The 19,141-nt window shown below is 43.3% G+C and overlaps 1 protein-coding gene across 12 annotated transcripts in view; it reads left to right on the forward strand.

Annotated features, from left to right (window-relative positions):
- The window catches only part of ITSN2 (intersectin 2), a 145,655-nt gene that overhangs the window by 116,485 nt on the left and 10,029 nt on the right, over window positions 1–19,141 (forward strand). For all 12 annotated transcript variants that reach the window (XR_007462358.1, XR_007462357.1, XM_049651948.1 and 9 more), the window contains 3 exons: window positions 11,196–11,317; window positions 14,385–14,491; window positions 15,349–15,532. Coding sequence is in view for 10 of the 12 variants with exons in the window: in XM_049651948.1 (XP_049507905.1) it covers window positions 11,196–11,317; window positions 14,385–14,491; window positions 15,349–15,532 (413 nt within the window). In the remaining 2 variants the exon portion in view is untranslated. The remainder of the gene's footprint in view (window positions 1–11,195; window positions 11,318–14,384; window positions 14,492–15,348; window positions 15,533–19,141) is intronic.

Raw genomic sequence — 19,141 nt, forward strand, 5'->3', positions numbered from 1 at the left:
CTTCCTGATTCATATTTGGGAGGTTATATGTTTCTGGGAATTTATCCATTTCTTATAGGTTGTCCAATATGCTGGCACATAATTTTTCATAATATTCTTTTATAATCTTTTGTATTTCTGTGGTGTCAATTGTTATTTCTCCTCTTTCATTTGTGATTTTGAGTTCTCTCTTTCTCTCTCTCTCTTTCTCTCTCTCTCTCTCTCTCTCGCTGAGTCTGGCTAAAGGTTTATCAATTTTGTTGATCTTTTCAAAGAACTAGTTCCTGGTTTCATTGATCTGTTCTATTAATTTTTAGATTCTATTTCACTTATTTCTGCTCTAATCTTTATTATTTCCTTCCTTCTGCTGGTTTGGGGTTTGTTTGTTCCATTTTATAGTGCCTGTAGGTGTAAGGTTAGGTTGTTTGAGATTTTTTCCTGCTTCTTAAGGTAGGCCTGTATTGCTATGAACCTCCCTCTTAGAACAGCTTTTTGCTGTACCCCGAAGATTTTTGGACAGTTGTGTTTTTATTTTCATTTGTCTCCATGTACTTTCTTTCCTTTTTGATTTCTTGGTTGACCCATTCATTGTTTAGTAGCATATTATTGAACCTCCATATATTTGTGTTTTTTCTGGATTTTTTTCTTGTGGTTTACTTTTTTTTAACAGCTCTTTTTAAAATAAAGTTTATTTATGTATTTATTTTGAGAGATGAAAGAGAGCATGAGCAGAGTAGGGGCAGAGAGAAAAGATCCCAAGCAGACTCTGTGCTATCAGCCTGACACAGGGCTTGAACCCACAAACTGTGAGATAATGACCTGAGCTGAAATCAAGAGTTGGACACTTAACCGACTGAGCCACCCAGGCACCCCCTCTTGTGGTTGATTTCTAATTTCATAGTATGCAGTCAGAAAAGATGGATGGTACAACTTCAGTCTTTTTTAATTTGTTCAGAGAACTTGTTTTGTAGCCTAACATGTCATCTATTCTGGAGAATGTTCAATGTGCATTTGAAAAGAATGTGTAGTCTGCTGTTTTAGGATGGAATGTTCTGAATATATCTGTAAGATCCATTTGGTCCAGTGTGTCATTCAAAGCCATTGTTTCCTTGTTCATTTTGTGTTTGGTTGCTCTATCCATTGATGTAAGTGGAGTGTTAAAGTCCTCTACTATTATTGTGTTACTATTGATTTCTTCCTTTATGTCTGTTATTAGCTGCTCTGTGTATTTGAGCACTCTCATTTTGGGTACATAAATGTTTACACTTGTTATATCTTCTTGTTGGATTGTGCCCTTTAAGATTATGTGGTCTTTCTTTGTCTCTTGTTACAGTCTTTGTTTTAAAGTCTATTTCATCTGATATAAGTATTGCTCCCTGCCTTTCTTTTCACTTCCATTTGTATGATAAATACTTTTACATCCCTTCACTTTCAATATGCATGGTCTTTAGGTCTGACGTGAGTCTCACAGGCAACATATAGATGGGTCTTGATTTTTTTTTTAATTTTATTTAGTTAACATACAGTGCTATATTGGTTTCAGGAGTAGAATTCAGTGATTCATCACTTAACATACATTGTGTTATCCTATGTCTTTTATTGGAGTGTTTAGTCCATTTACATCCAAAGTAATTATTGATAGGTATGTACTTATTGCAGTTTTGTTACTTTTTTATATTTGTTTTATAGTTCTTTATTTCTTTCGTCTCTTGCTCTTCTCTCACAGTTTCCTAGCTTTCTATTCTTGGATTCCTTTCTCTTTATTTTTTGCATATCTGTTACCAGTTTTTTGTTTTTTGGTTACCATTAGGTTTGTATATAACATCTTATACATATAGCAGTCTGTATTAAGCTAATGGTCAGTTAAGTTTGAACCCATTCCAAAAGCACTACATTTTTGGGGTGCCTGGGTGGTTCAGCCAGTTGAGCCTCCAACTCTTGATCTTGGCTCAGGTCATGATCTCATGGTTTGTGAGTTCAAGCCGCACACTGGGCTCTGCACCGACAGTGTGGAGCCTACTTGGGTTTCTGTCTCCTTCTCTCTTTGCCCCTCCCCTGCTTGCACTCTATCTCTCTCTCAAAAAACAAATAAAAATTTTAAAAAATCACCACATTTTTACCCCTTTCCTCCCACGTTTTAGGTATATGGTGTCATACTTTACATCCTTTTATTTTGGGAATCCCTTGACTGATTTTTGTTTTTATAGATATACTTAATTTTACTGCTTTTGTGCTTCCTACTTTTCTTCCTCCTGCTTATGGTCTTTCCTTTCCACTCAAGAGAGTCCCCTTTAACATTTCTTGTAAGGCAGGTTTAGTAGTCATGAATTCCTTTAACTTTTGTTTGTCTGGGAAACTCTTTATCTTTCCTTCTATTCGAAATGATAGCCTGGCTGGATAGAGTAGTCTTGGTTGCAGGGTTGTTTTTTTTTTTCAGCACTTTGAATATATCATGCCACTCCCTTTGGCCTGCAAAGTTCTTGCTGAAAAATAGGCTGATAGTCTTATGGGGTTTCCTTTGTATGTAACTATTTTCTTTTCTCTTGCTGCTTTCAAATTTTTTTTTAATTTAAAAAAAAATTTTTTCAATGTTTATTTTTGAGAGAGAGAGTGCACAAGTGGGGAAGGAGCAAAGAGTTGGGGGGTGGGGGGGACACAGAATCTGAAGCAGTCTCCAGGCTCTGAGCTGTCAGTTCACAGCCTGACATGGGGCTCAAACCCACGAACCATGAGATCATGACCTGAGCCAAAGTCGGATGCTTAACCAACTGAGCCACCCAGGTGCCCTATAAAATTCTCTCTTTATCACTGTTTTTTACCATTTTAATTATTATGTCTTGGTGTGGACCTCTTTGAGTTGATTTTGTTGGAGGCTTTCTGCCTCTGGAATCTGGATTTCTGTTTCCTTCCCCAGAATCATGAAGTTTTTAGCTATTATTTCCTCAGATAAATTTTCTGTCCCCTTTTCTCTCTTTTTTCCTCTTGGGATCCCTATAATGTAAATGTTATCACACCTGATGGTGTCACTGAGTTCCCTTCTATTCTTATTTTTTATTACTGTTTTTTCTTTCTCTTGTTCAGTGAGAATGCTTTCCATTACTCTGTCCTCCAGGTCATGCTTCCTCTGGTCTACTTTTCATTCCCTCTAGTGTATTTTGTTTTTGTTTTTAAACTTATTTATTTATTTTGAGAGAGAGAGAGAGAGAGAGAGAGAGAGCGCGCGCGCACATGCAAGCCGGAGAGAGGCAGAGAGAGAGAGGCAGAGAATCTCAAGCAAGCCCCACACTGTCAGCACAGAGCCCTATACGGGGCTCAAACTCATGAGCCATGAGATTATGACCAGCCAAAAGCAAGAGTCAGATGTTTTAACCAACTGAGCCACCCAGGCACCCCCCGCCCCACTTCTAGTATATTTTTAATTTCAGCTATTAAGTTCTTCATCTCTCATTGGTTCTTTTTTTGTGTTTTCTCTCTTTGTTGAGGGTCTCATTGAGGTCCTTGACTCTTTTCTCAAGTCTGTTGAGTCTCTTTATGACCATTACTTTAAATTCTTTATCAGGCATATTACTCATCCCTGGTTTGTTTAGTTCTCTTGCTGTGAGTTTGTTCTGTTCTTTCATCTGTTACATAGTCTTCTGTCTCCTTATTTTGTCTGACTCTGTGTGTCTGTTTCTATGTGTTAAGGTCAACTATGTCTCCTGCTCTTGAAAGTAGTGGCCTTATGAAGATGAAGTCCTGTAGTGCTCTGCAGCACAATGTCCACTGTTCACTAGAACCTGGCACTTCAGGGATGTCTCCTGTGTGTGTTGTATGTGCCCTGCTGTTGTGGCTGAGCTGTGTTTGCCTTCACTCCAGTCATCTACAGTAGCTCTATCTGTTGTGGACAGGGTTTGGCCCCTGTGTTGTTAGTGGGCCAGTCTGAGGCCATCTTGGGCTTGAGTCAGACCAGTCATTTGCCAGAGCTGCGAAGCACTGTACTGTAGGGCTTTCTCCCTGTGTTGTCCCCCGAGAAGCTTTCACTGGTGGGCGGGGCCTGTAGTCAGACCAGATTTCTGCCCCCAGCCCACTGCTGGGGCCGAAATGGAACTGGTATGTGTGGTTTTCTTCTCCTCTCCCTGGGGCAGGAATCACTTTGGGGTGGTGCTGACCCTTCTTGGGGCTGCTTGCACACTACCGTGTTTGGGCACCACTTTGGATGGATTCCTATTGAGGCCAGGGTCAACCTGAGGGGTGGGTCCACAGGAGAACACAAGGGTGGGCCCCTGGTGTTGGTAAGCTAGATGGAGAATATTTGCAATGTGCTGATTCCCACAGGTGTTCGTGTATCCAGGCTTGGGGGGCAATGGAGAGAAATGGTCCCACCAGCTCCTTTGCCCTTGGAGAAGTCTCCCAAAGATCCCTGTCCCTCCAACACACATTCTGGAATTAGTAAATAAATCTCCTTCCTATATATTCCAGGAGTTTTTCAAACTGCTGTTTCTATGCTGTTTCTCAGTAGGGCTGTTTGTTGTGCTGTCTCTATAAGTGTGGGGACTCAGTTTCCTATCACCCTCTGGCTTCCTCAGAGCCATGCCCGCTGATTTTTACAGTTCCAAGTGTTAAGCCCCACTGATTGTAAGAACTCTCAAACTTCATCCCCTCTGGTTTTCAAAACCCAATTTCATGGGGATTCATCCTCTGAGTGAGGGTCCCCTGTGCCTGGGATGCCTGGGGTGGAGTTTGCTTCTGGCCCTTCTCTTTGCCCACAGCATCCCTACCTCCCAAGGACAGTCCTGTGGGTCAGTTTTGGCTCCCAGCCAAGTCTCTGCCCTTGCAGCTCTTTTCAGTGTGGCTTCTTCTCTACATTTTGCTATGGAGACTCTGTTCTGCCAGTCTTCCTGTTGTTTTCTGGGTTATTCACACTGATATGGGTGTTATCTAGTTGTTTATGTGGGGCGGGGTGAGTAGGATCCTCCTACTCTGCCATCTTCCCCAGCATCTAGCTGAATTTTAAAATCCAACCTAGAGTTTTATTTTAACTGACAGATTTAAACAATTTACTCTTATTGGAATAATGGAATACTCCTATTTATAGCTATCTTATTATATATTTTTTACTTACCATGAATTTGTTTCTTATTGTTGTTCTGCCTATACATCTATTGCTTTGATCAAATGTACTTCCTTTCTTTCCCTTTACTGGTTTGGAAGTTATGGTTTCAATGTCTATTCTTTGAGTAGTTACCTTTGCATTTCTAACATATGTGTTTGTCTCCACAAAGTCTAAATTTCATATTTATCTTACTTCTTCTAATCAGTGCAGGTGGGATGCTTTATCTGTAAGGATTCTCCCCTATTTCTCATGTTACTGCTTTTTGTGTGTTTTAAAAAATTAGTTTTAGGTAAATTTAAAATCCACCTTGAATTTATACTCTTTTTTTAGGCTCCATGCCCAGTGTGGAGCCCAAAGCAGGGCTTGAACTCACAACCCAGAGATCAAGAGTCGGATACTCAACCGACTGAGCCATCCAGACACCCCCCACCCCCATCTTGAATATATATCCACTATTGGATATATTGTTATTTTAGATCATCAATGATTATTTTGAGTCTTCACATATTTACTAGTATTTTTACTCACCCTTCCCTCCCTCCCTCTCTTCCTTCCTGTCCTCTGTCCCTTCCTTCCTTCCCTCCCTCCTTGCTTCCTTCCTTCCTTGCTTCCTTCCTTCCTTCCTTCCTCTCCACCACTCCTTACTCTTTTTTCCTTCTTATTCAATTTCCTTCTTCCAAAAACACACCTCTTTATAGTTCCTTTAGTCAACCTATTAGTAGTAAATGCTTTCAAACTTTGCCTAAAAATGTCTTTGTCTCCCTTACCTACAAAAGGTAGTATAATTAGAATTCTGATTTGACAGTTATTTTTGCTCAGTACCCCCTGTTGTTGTGTGGAGATGTGTACAGTCAGTCTGATTGCTCTTCCTGTGTAGTTATTCTGCTTTTTATTTCTCTTTTTTTTTTTAATTTTAATTTATTTATTTTGGGAGAGAGAGAGTGCATGCAAGCAAGTCAGAGAGAGAAGGAAAGAGAGAATCCCAAGCAGGCTCCACGCTGCCAGCACAAAACCTGACACAGGGCTCGATCCCACAGAACCTTGAGATCATGACCTGAGCCCAAATCAAGAGTTGGACACTTAACTGACTGTGCTACCCAAGCACCCCTCTTTCTGACTGTTCTAATCTTTTTTTTTTTCTCCTTGGTGTTTTGTAGTTTAGGTATGGATTTATTTTTATTTTTTTCCCTAATCAGGAGTCATTTTCCTTCTGAGTATGTGGAGGTCTATCTTTCATCAGTTCTAGGAAATCTCAACCATTATAATCTCTATATTACTTCTCTCCATTTTTTCTGTTCTCCCCTCCTGGACTCCCATTAGATGTATGTTGGACATTGTCATTCTGTCCTCTATTCTCCTAATCTCCATTTTATGTTTTCCATCTTTTTGTCTTTCTAAGCTGCATTCTTTTTTTTTTTTTTTTAAGAGAGAGAGAGACAGAGTGTGAGTGGGGGAGGAGTAGAGAGAGAGGGAGACACAGAATCTGAAGCAGGCTCCAGGCTCTGAGCTGTCAGCACAGAGCCTGGCACGGGGCTCAAATCCACAAATGGCAAGATCATGACCTGAGCCGAAGTCAGATGCTTAACCAACTGAGCCACCCAGGCGCCCCTAGGCTGCATTAATTTCTACATATCTGTCTTCAGATTTACTAATCCTTTCCTCCGATATGTTTGAACAGCTATGTGTTATTATTTCCATAAGATTTGCCATTTTTATTAGTTTCTTTTTCAAATTTTTTTTTAACGTTTATTTATTTTGAGACAGAGAGAGACAGAGCATGAACAGGGGAGGAGCAGAGAGAGAGGGAGACACAGAATCCGAAACAGGCTCCAGGCTCTGAGCTGCCAGCACAGAGCCCGACGTGGGGCTCGAATTCACGGACCGTGAGATCATGACCTGAGCCGAAGTCGGACACTCAACCAACCAAGCCACCCAGGCGCCCCTAGTTTCTTTTTCAAATCTGCCTATTCTTTTTTATAGACTCTATGGTTTCAACGCTTCATATGTCTCGAGTTATTTTTTAAATAGACATATTTTTACTTTTTTTTTTTTTTACATTTCTGTTACCTTATGTTCTTGGGTTGTTTTTTTTTTTTTTTTTCAAGATTTTAAGTCATCTCTATATCCAATGTGGGGCTCAAACTCACAACCCTGAGATCAAAAGTTGCATGCTCTGCCAAGCGAGCCAACCAGGTGCTTGGGGTCCTCTTGGGGTCCTTTCTAATCATCATTTTTTATTTATGGTGGATCATTCCTTATTTCTTGTAATTTTTTATTTTGAGCTCATCTTTAGTGACACTTGGCTCTTACGTGGAAATCCTGTGGCACCAAGGTTGTGAGGGATACCCTCTGGACAGTTGTACATTTTCTTTGGCCAAGCACCCTAAGGGTATCACCAACCAGGGACCAACTTTTCTGTTAATCCATCAGTTGTAAAAAAAAAAAAAAAAAAATCCATCAGTTGTAGAATCCTTGAACTCCAGATTTATGAGACGCAAGCCCAGCAATTCTAATGTTCTCTGCCCAGCGGAGCCTAAAAGGTCTCCTGTCCTCTCTTTTCTGGCAGAAGGAGTGTTTTCCCCGTTTTCCCTGTAGTCTTCAGGCTCCTGCCAGAGCCTCCTCTCATCGGCCAAACGTGGGCAGAGGCCAAGTGAAGTAGGAGCTTACATAAGCAGGCTGTGGGGTTGACCTCCCTGCAGTCCAGAGCAGAGGAAAGGTGAGAAACAGGTCTGGGACCAACCCGGTAATCCACCATTTGGCAAATATTTCCTGGCTCCTGTGGTCAAAACACTGTGCTGAGTCTGATGTAGAACTGTGTGAGACACAGCCGCTGACCTCCAGTGGGAGAGACAGCCATACTAACACTACAGAGATGAACTACGATGCAGGTGACCTCGTGGGAAGTGTTAAATACAGACGCAGACTACCCCGGAAACACAAAAGAGAGGCGGTCTGGGGGTAAGTGGGACAGGGCATAGGAAGTTTCCCCAAAGTAGGATCGCGTGAGCTGCACCTCGAAGGGTAAGATGGCTGTGTGTGGAGAAGCAGGCCACGGACAGTGTGCACAGCGTGTCCAGCACCTCTTGAGGACTGAACCCGGGCCAGGGTGGCCGAAAGGTGGGCTGCATGGTCAGAGGTGAGGCTGCAAATGGAGGCCGTGGGTGGATTATGGAGACTCTGGAGCCCTGTGCTGCTGAGCTAGGACTTCATTCTGCACATAGCAGAAGCCACTAAAACATTGTTCGGGAAGGAACGTAATAAAAAATGCAGTGGCTGGCTTGAGCTGTTCAATAGAAATGGAATGAAAGTCCCAAATGCAGCCCAGATGTAATCTAAGATTTCCCAAAGACCACATTTTTAAAAGTAAAACATGAAATTAAAACTTGAATAATTCTTTGGGTCAGCTCAGTGTTATGCAAAATACTACCATTTAATATGTAATCAATGTAAGAATTTTTAGTGCATTATTTTACATTCTGGGTTTTTTTTATTAGGTCTTTGAGATCTGGTGTGTAGTTTACACTTAGAGCACTTCTCTGTTTGGAGCGGCCACCACAGCTCAAATGCTCAATAGCCACGTGTTGCTAACGGCTACCATGTTGTACAGTGTGGGGAGGATGGCAAGGGGTCGAAAGGAAAGGGTCAGTTAAGGATGCTGGCTTCAGGAAGAAACAGGATCTCCTCATCCCCTGACACAGGAAGGAAGTACAGGGATGAGTGAGCAGGGAGATGAAAGGCAGGAAGTAAAAGGGCCACCACCTTTCTTTCTTTTCCCTGACATAGGAGGTAAGAACATCTGAAAGTGAGGATCAGGGTCACGTTGAAAACTTGAAGAGAACAGAAGTTTAAGAACCACTGTAATGAAATGCAAAGGGGTCGGTCAGAGGTGGAGTATAAGGATTGTCCTCACATCCACCCTGATGGAGCTAATGTCATGCATGTTCTCACCTTAGAAATGATAAAATATCTGGGACTTTTCCTATTATTCCGAGGTACAGAACAGTTAGAGAGGCCGATGCTTGTGGGTTTTAATGTAAATCAGTGTTTCCCCAAGTGCGATGGACCTATCCCTGTGATACACTACGTGATGGCACACAAAATAGTACCTTCGGAGACTTACTTTTTTCTAATGGTTATATTTATTTTAGTGAATATTAGAAGACACGTAACCAGTACATAAAACCCATGATTGCCCAAATATGTAACTCAAACATGAGTAAATTTATTAAAAAGTATGACATAAAAAAGTAGAGACAGAATGTGGATGTGGTAGAATGTCAGTGACTGGAATTTGTAGAACCCTAGTGCCTAGTGTGAGGGTGGGGTAACCTTAGAAACTGCGCCGATGCCTTCCATCAGAGTCCGCTCGTTCCTCTGCCCGGTGACCCCGGCTCACATCATGAGAACCACTTGCCACTAGGTGCCCAGCCATTGCCTCCAGCCTCCTGGCTACACGCAACCTAGTCAGACAGGTGTCTATATTAGCCGCCCGGGCTCAGAACACTTAGCTTTCCTGCAGTGCTCTCCCGCAGAACAGAATAAAATACAATCCCCAGAAAAGCTCGATAATTTTGAACATGACAGTGGCACCATAACGTCTTCTTGCCTTATTCTATTTTTGTTTTACTGTGAGAATAATTTTTTTAAGCTGTTGGCAACATGCACAGAAAATAGACCAGTCGTCTTCATGAGAACTCTTAGTCCAAATCTATACAAAACACATAAAAACTTAAAGGTAAGCAGAGGGGGGGCGCCTGGGTGGCTCAGTCGGTTGAGCGTCCGACTTCGGCTCAGGTCACGATCTCACGGCTCACGGGTTCGAGCTCCGAGTCTGCTTCGGATCCTCTGTCTCCCTCTCTGCCCTACCCACTCACATTCTTTGCCTCTCTCTCTCTTTTTCTCTCTCAAAAATAAATAAACATTAAAAAAAATGAAAAAACAAATTCAAAGGTAAACCCCCTTGACATACCCAGTCTGCTCCTTTCATTCTCCGCCTCTGTGGCTTTGTTTCTGTGTTGCCAGCGAGGTGCCTCTGTGTCTGCGCCCTGCCCCGCCTACGAAGGCTGGGGCCAGGTTCACCCGACACCTGCTGCCTCAAGGGTCATCCGCGCCTCACTGGGCTTTCTCTCTCCCTCTCTCTCCCTCATTTGTAGCTTGCTAGGTGCCTACCTGCTTTTTCTTTTTGCCGGAGGAGGGGCTGCCTGAGATATTTCCCCTCCCACTGTGCAAAGAAGCAAGCCCTCAGCTTCTTACGAAGCGATTCTGGAATTATGTTACTTCGCAGTCTTGACATTCAGTTCTGCTCCCATGTGCCTGTAAATTGACCCAAAGTGAATGCAGTGCCGCCCACCCTGATGCAAGGCTGCTAGGGACTTCCCTCAAAGTCTCACTTAACGTCTGTGGTGTCCCAAAACCACTTCTTTGTTCTGGTGAGTTAAGGCAGTGGTCTTGTTGGGAACTGCTGGGTCCTGGGAATTTCAGGTTTCCTAACCTTAACGCTGCATTTTGAGAAAACAAATGTTTCTCATTTTTCTAACAGTAGCTCACAGTAGGAAATCTATTCTGCATCCCCACATTCATACCTAACTAAAAGTGTTCACTTTCAGTGCTTATGAGAGCTGTGCACAAGGTAATTTGTGTTTATTTGTGTGTTTGTCTCAATGCTAGGCCTGACCCACACTTTTAAAAATGAAATGAACATCAGGACCCACCTATAGCTCATGGCCTGCAATTTGGAAAACGCTGGTCTTAAGCATATGATTCATTGAATCATTTCAATATCTTTGAAAATGGCCTGAGGTGATGAGGACCGCATAGATGTTCACAAGTTCATCGCAGTTCTGAACTCTCTGAGGCCATTTCTAAAAAGTCCTAAATCGGTCATTCATTTGGGAAAGAAGTCAGGACCACGTTGAGATGTTACAGGCGGTGCCGATTTGCTGCTCTGGTTGAGCGGCAGGTGGTCAGGCCGGCTTTCCGCAGGTGCGAGGCTCTGCACGAGTTGGAAAAGCCGTGCGTGGCTTCTTCGAGGCACCATTTGCAAACCCAGCACATCTGGTAAATGTCTGTTCCCTACCAAGAAGACTCAGATACTGTTTTGAAACTCTACCCTGTCTTTCCATAGGGTGTGCTGATCTCCAAAGCCTGGACACCATGCAGCCAGTTGAGAGGAAGAGGCAGGGCTATATTCACGAGCTGATTCAGACCGAAGAGCGGTACGTGGACGACCTTCAGCTCGTCGTGGAGGTGAGGGCTGTGCCCGCGGAGGGGGGCGGGCCTTGGCCTCAGAGTCGGGCATCACCTTTGATGTGGGAATTCACGAGTAGAGTAGTGAGTAGCGACAGGAGCTCTCACACCCTCAGAACGCTTTGTGGCTCTGGGAGGGTGCCCGAAGAGCCCAAGTGCACTCCTTCCCCCAGACGAGGCCCTTCAGGGTGGAGAGAACAAGAGACGCCTCAGCTGCATGTTGGGAGAGGCCCCATCGAGGAAGGGGAAGGACGAGGGTAGAGCCGGTCGGAAGGCACTGAAGCAAACTTCATCTCCCTCACGTTTTTGCCTGTTTGCTGTGCTCTTCTGACGCCTGCCGTGTTCATAGACTTTGATGTTTCCAAAGGGACTGTGTATCGCTTTGGAAAACCCAAAGGACCACGTGGTAAAATATTTCCCAGTTGTGATGTCCTTACTGTTTGTGCCTATTAATGTTGCCAGTGACCTGTAGGCCAGTAACAGGTGTTGGAGTAGCACTCTGAAAGGATTTGTGTTTGAGTACACACAGTGAGACTGTATACTTATACTCTTGTTTCCATGGCACTTAGTTCCCACTCAGTGTGTCAGGGCCCTCAGATGAGAAACCCAGTAAATAAACAAGGCACCTGAAGAGAGCACGTGTCCCCACACAGGCCCAGCAGGTGCACCGTTATGCCTGGCTGTGACCTCGCTAGTGGCACGGAGCATCCTTCTGCATCTGCACCCCAGCAAGGCCCTCCTCTGATTCGTTTCCACCTGACACGCCAGCGGGGACCTGCAGACCCGCATACGTGTTCTCACGTGGACACTGCACCGCACATCTCAGTTGCTAACGTCTCTCAGTTGAGAAGTCCCCCACAAGGCTCTGAGCTCCTGACAGCAGGGGCGTGTACCCCACATCCTGCATCCCCAAAACTTCGCCTGGCCCTTTGCAGGCCTTCCCGTCAGTACTAAATGAACTATGTATGTTTATCTCCCTGCTTCTCTGGTCAGGAAAGACGGCCTAGAAGAAAAGCCCGTCTTTATTACTAACCCCTACGAGTATCAGCCCTGCTGCTGGTCAGGTCCCAGTCCCGAGAGGCTGAATGGGTATGGAAGTACCTTTCTGACCCCAGCACAGAGGGGACCGGAGCCACATGCTTGCCCCACTGAGACTTGTCACTTAACCACTTGGGCCTTGGTCATTCCCACTTTTCCCACCTTCCCTTGTCTGAGGGGCAAGAGGTCATGTCAGGGTCAGGGATTTAGGGCAAAAGCACTGTTCCCAGGCTGGGTGTTCTCGTTGCCATTCCCATGGAGGTTCCCAGAGGTCCCAACCGCCTTCCTCGTCTGCTTATCTCCCTGAGCAGGTAAATGGAATGAATAAAAAAGTAACATATATTCAGCAGTGGATGAAAGAAGAGACCACCAGATGCCTTCCTTGTCCTTCAGGAGCCCCTCAGAGCAGATCCACCACCTCTCCGGGGCTCGCTCCCACGGGAGGGTCCTGACATCTTCAGTCTGATTTTGGAACTGTAGAGGTTTAGAGATGCCCAGTTCATGGCACTGTTATCCGAATTCTTCGAATCTGTGTTCAACTCAACTCAGTAAATAAACATTAATTCAAAACCTACCGTGTGCAGAAAGCACTGTGCTGGAGAAGAGAGAGAAGAGAGAACTCCTACCCTCAAGGAGTTCACGGTCATGTGGAGAGACAGACAGACAGCTGCAGAACATTGAGGTGGGGGCCGGGAGAGGGATAACCACCCTCCGCCACAAAGGAGAGTCGGGAAGGACCCTCCCAGTTAGGCTCTGGCCAAGGCTAGAAGGACAAGGATGAGATTTCTGTGCCCAGAAGAGGACATGGAAGCAGGAAGGCCTGTGCTGGGGAATTAAGATCCTGCAAGCAGTTGCGGTGGCTGGAGTGTCAAGTTCTTGAGGCCCAAGCTGGGGGGGTGGGCAGGGGGCAGGTCGCACAGCCCTGGTGAACCTCAAGAAAGAGCCTGCGTCTTATCACAGGCCACTGAACGATTTTAATAGACTGACCTGTTGTGTGTATCTTGGAAAGATCACACACGAGAAGGGTTGTCTCAGATAACTTCACAGTTTCCTTAAGGCTTTTAAAGTCATTCCCTAGGAATCCTAGTTCTTTATGGAAATTTGGATTTCTAACCAAAAAGACTGGGGTTTTGGTTCTGGCTCCTCCGTGTTCTAGGTTTGTGACCTTGAGCAGATCACTCTCCCAGCCTTTATTCCTGAGTGCCCCGGGAATAATCATAGCTGATTCAGCTTGACCTGCGTCACCTGTGAAGTTCATTCAGAACCCATGCACACACCGGCATATGCACACGTATACGTATCAGCACTTTGTAAATCCTTCAGTGTTCCACAGTGCAGATGTACGGCATTATCATTTCCCCTTCGGTCAGCCAGCCTCTGAAATCCATGTCTGCTTGGTGGTCAGTCTCGGGCATTGTATAAGTCGTCAGTGTTTCTTTTGCTGAACTTCTCACAGCTTCCCGACCTCTGAGGTGCCGCATGCGACAGCTTCCTCAGTTCTGCAGCTTTTACAGGGTGTAGATGCTTTATGCACATGGTTTTATTTAACTTTCCTGATCTCTCTTGCAGATAGATAGCCTCTGCTCTTATTGATGAGGCTACTGGACTCAGTCCTTAGAATTAGCCCTAATAAGGGGCACCTGGGGTCAGTCAATGGCGCATGCAGCTCCTGAGTTGTGAGTTCAAGCCCCACTTTGGGGTGGAGCCTACAGAAAGAAAGAGAGAGAGAGAGAGAGAGAGAGAGAAAGAAAGAGAGAGAAAGAAAGAAAGAAAGAAAGAAAGAAAGAAAGAAAGAAAGAAAGAAAGAAAACAATCAGCCTAATAAGACCCCAAATAGCAAACAGTAGGGAAATTATGCAATTTAAATTTTAGTAATCCTAAGTAGGCTTATTTAAAAACATCATGATCTTAAAAAAACAAAAACAAAAACATCATGATCATATTAGTTTCACTCTGTGAAGATACTGTTTGAGTTAGACCACTGTATATGCACACCTAAGATAACTTTTCTTTTATGTTTTGAATTTAGGTTTTTCAGAAACGGATGGTGGAGTCGGGCTTTCTCAGTGAAGGAGAAATGGCCTTGATCTTTGTAAACTGGAAAGAACTCATCATGTCTAACACAAAGCTACTCAAGTGAGTTGTGCACACCGGCCTGCCAGCCCCCAGGACTGACACTTTCACACGTAACTCCCTGCAGGGCTATTTAGTTAGCAAAGTTACTTTGAACTGTCTTCTCCCTCAAGCTTTTACTTTATTATCATTTTACAACATGCCCTGTAACTGTAAAATACATAATTTCTGAAGTCAAGAAATATAACAAAGAAAATACTTTGATTAAACAATGAAAAAATGAAATCATAATATAAACAATATATTAACATATGATTTCAAAATATACTTGACTGTACCGGGTAGAGTAGGAGAGAAGCTGTAGCCCATGGCCTGGACATTACTGGCTGGTCTGACATTCTCCTAAGTCCCCTTGGGGTGATTTCCCATCCCTGAAGCCTGTGAGGACAGACTCCTTGGCGGGCGGGATCAGCAGTCCCAGTTGTCCTGTGTCTCCGCCCTCGTGGAGGCACTCAGCTCAGCAGCTCTCCTGGGGACAGTGCTCACCTCCACCTCCACACCTGGGCTCCTGCTCCCTTTTTTCCCTACAGAGTGTAGAAAATTCCTTTCTTCTTGGTTCAGCTGAGAACAAGTTAGAATTTTTCTAAAGGAACTTTGCTAAGAAATGAAGGAATCCAAAACAATTCCGAGGACCTGGAAACACCCAAGTGTATAGACTTCATTTTCTTACTCTTCTTTGCCAACATTTTGCCCAGGTTGGCTTGGCCAGCAGAACATAGGCGCAAGCTGCCTCCTCCTCCTGACTCTTCCCTCACAGTGCCAGGTTTGTCGGTAACTCACTAGGGATCATTACCATTGTTCCCGTGATAGTCATCCTTTATTTACCAACCACATTCACAGTGAGAGTGTGTTGTTTGCAGGGCCTTGCGGGTACGGAAGAAGACCGGGGGAGAGAAGATGCCCGTGCAGATGATTGGGGACATCCTTGCAGCCGAGCTGTCCCACATGCAGGCTTATATCCGGTTCTGTAGCTGTCAGCTTAATGGAGCAGCTCTATTACAGCAGAAGACCGATGAAGACACCGATTTCAAGGAATTTTTAAAGGTAACTCCGTTCTGGAATCATGAGCAGGCCAGCCCCTTTCCGAGCTGGAGACAGAGACGTGCAGCTGCGCAGTCAGGACTCCGCATGGGAAAGGGCATCCCACCAGTTTCCAAAGGAAACACCAATGCGGCAGAGAATTTTCTGAGTGCTTGTGTTACCTTCCGTGTTGAATTGGTGTTTCTTGGCACTGGGGCCATAATTTTGCCCATCTATTAGTAGTGTCATTTAAGCCTGTTTACTTAAATCAGCTATTTTATACACCAAAATTTTCCAGAATCTCACTTTATTAATTTTGTAAATTATATTTATTCTATGTCCATCTTATGCCACCAAGGGTATAAAATAGCCTACTCAAATATATAAAATGCAGCAAGATAAGATGACATGATGTAAGTGGACGAATACAGTGGGATGAAAGGATAGGAGAGGACTAGGGCAGCTTCATAAACGCACATGTGAGACCCTGTCCTGTGCTCCAAAGTGCACCGAGATGTCCTCACAGCGTCCAGAAACCAATGAGAAGAGGAGGACATGATTGGTTCCATGATGCCATGGTTATAAACTAAAACCAAACACTTGGTAAGGAAAAGTAATGCTAGCACGACACTCAGAGGACACAGTGTAATAACGCATGAACAACACCCTGTGAGTGATCCAGCCACACGCTTCGCATGGCTGCTTGTTATCATAGAGTGTCATGTGTGAGAACATCTCCCTGGCGTCGTTCGGTAACAGAAACTATTACTACACATGTGACGGTGGCAAGGGAAATGAAAGTAAAATCTGTTTTCTAGCTTTTTTACATATCTTCTTCTTTTTTTGGTTTCTGAAATAGTGCCTGTCGGGATCTGTTATACAGCCACAGTGCCTTAAGAGAGAATGCATAATTTTAATGTCTTCATTATCCAAAAAGAATGGAAACATAATTAAGCATAAAATATAAGATGTTTAGGCAGAGGATAAAAATTCCAACAAGAAAATGGATCAAGTAATAAAGATAAAAGCACAAATGATATCAATATATCTAAGAACAGGTATGTTGAAAAGAATAAAATATAACTGTGGTAAATCTAATAGAAAAACAGAAAAACACAAGTAAAAGGAACAGACATGAAAATATTTCTTAAAGTAAAAGAGTATATAAGCCAAAAATATGTGCTAATAAATGTCAAAACATTGACAAAATTTGTAGTTTTCTATTACAATTTGAAAACTGCTTCAGTAAGAATAGAAAATCTGAAGATACTATTAGCCAAGGATAAAACTGAGTAGCTTACCCCCAAAAGAGGAGCTAGGTGCACTTGATGGTGAATTCTTTCTAACTATAAAGGAATAGATTATTCCATACTATACGAACTATTACAGATCATAGAAAAAAAAACAGAAATCCACCTAATTCATTGTTTAAACCAAAAGAGTTCCTGACCCCAAGGCCTGTTTTCATATTTGTATTTAATTACAAAAATGAGGGGCGGCTAGGTGTCTCAGTCGGCTAAGCATCCAACTCTTGGGTTCGGCTCAGGTCATGATCTCACGGTTCATCAGTTTGAGCCCCGAATCAGGCTCGTTGCTGTCATTACAGAGCCTGCTTTGGATTTTCTGTCCCCCTTTCTCTCTGCCCCTCCCTCACTGTGTGCACTCTCTGTCTCTCTCAAAAATAAAACATTTTAAAAAAGAATTTAAAGTACTTTTTAGCACAGAGACCAGCACATAATAAGCAATAAATGCTAATTATATTTACCTTCCTTATGATGATCTTAGGGATGCAAAAACGATTCAATATAAGTAAGGCACTGAGGACCGACTCTTCAATTGGTGATAAGGGTGGGTGGCACAGGGTTGCTTAGAAATGAACTAGAAGAGGGGCGCCTGGGTGGCTCAGTCAGTTAAGCATCTGACTCTTGACTTCGGCTCAGGTCATGATCTCACAGTTCATGAGATTGAGCCCCACGTGGAGTTCTGTGCTGACAGTGTGGAATCTGCTTGGGATTCTTTCCCTCTCTTTTTGCCCCTTCCCCTCTCACCCACATGTGTTTTCTCTCTCTCTCTCTCAAAATAGACATTTAACAAAGAAAAAAATAAATGAACTAGAGACAACATACAAGGGAACCAAAACCACAGACACAAACACTGGTCAGAATAAGATAAATGTGGGATTGTGAGTGCATGCAAATGTTTCAAAATAGTAGAGGGGCATCTGGGTGGCTCAGTTGGTTGAGCATCCGACTCTTGATTTCAGCTCAGGTCATGATACAGGCTCGTGGGATCGAGCCCTGCATCAGGGGAGCTCTGCTTAGGATTCTCTCTCTCTCTCTCTGTCCCTCTCCCCTACTTGTATGCTCTCTCTCTCTGTTTCTAAAATAAAAATGAATGAATGAATGAATGAATAAATTAATAAATAATAGTAGAATTAAAAATAGGATGTTTAGGGGAGTCTGGCTGGCTTAGTCAGTGGAACATGCAACTCTTAATCAGGGTTGTGAATTCAGGCCCCATGTTGGGTGTAGAGATTAAAGATAAAATCTTTAAAAAAATTTTTTTTATTTTTTATTTTATAAACATTTTATTAAAAATGTTTATTTTTGAGAGAGAGAGACAGAGCACGAGTTGGGGAGCAGAAGAGAGAGAGGGAAACACAGAATCCGAAGCAAGCTCCAGGCTCTGAGCTGTCAGCACAGAGCCTGATGTGGGCCTCGACCCCACGGACTGCAAGATCATGACCTGAGCTGAAGTTGTCTGCTTAACCGACTGAGCCACCCAGGTGCCCCAAAAATAAAATCTTTAAAAACAAATTGGACACTTACCTTCTAAGTAATTTTTTTTTAATTTTCCAAATAGTAATAACAATAGGAATGTAAATAAGGTATCAGTGCCATCACAACTATAACAGAATAAAAAGTTTATAGTTTAATAATAAAAGGCATCGTGTTGATTACATTAACAACAAAATCTAGCAATAATCTGTGTGCTAAATGTTACTTTTTAAAAAGTCTCAGAAAATACAGAAAAAGCATGAAGATGCTTGCTGTAGCAACATATATAGATATATCCAAAAACAAAAGGAGGGGGCAGTTTTAATATCCCATAGTGGGAAACAAATAGGTAAATTATAGTAACTGTGCTTTTCAGTTATTAAAAATGGTCATCAAAAAAAAAAAAAAGTCATCCAAGAGTACTAGCTACTCTATTCAAGTACTGTGTTAATAAAAGGAGTAGAGGGAAATAAGATGTGGTCCTTTGTCTCCTGGAGATAACAGTCTTCAAGATCATGGAGACACCTCAAACGGGGTACCACTACCTGTCTTCCCCAGTCCAGATGTGGTGTCCTGATAAAGGTGGCCACGGATGATTGCAGGGGCTCCAGAAAGGTCACTGAACATCAAGGAAGGGGGAGAGCCTGGCCAAGAGGAGTCATAATCTGAGTCTACAGAAATGAGTATGAATTAGCCAAGTGAAGAAAGAACAGAAGGGACTTAGCAAAGGCTAATGCATTCATTACCTGGCACATCATAGGTGCTCAATAAATGGTAGTGATTGTTTCTAATAAAGCAGGGACAGCAGGCAGGCAGAGGCAGGGGAAATCACGAGCCGTTTAGAAGGCGGAGTTGA

Source organism: Panthera uncia (assembly GCF_023721935.1).
Source record: "Panthera uncia isolate 11264 chromosome A3 unlocalized genomic scaffold, Puncia_PCG_1.0 HiC_scaffold_12, whole genome shotgun sequence".
Lineage (NCBI taxonomy): Eukaryota > Metazoa > Chordata > Mammalia > Carnivora > Felidae > Panthera > Panthera uncia.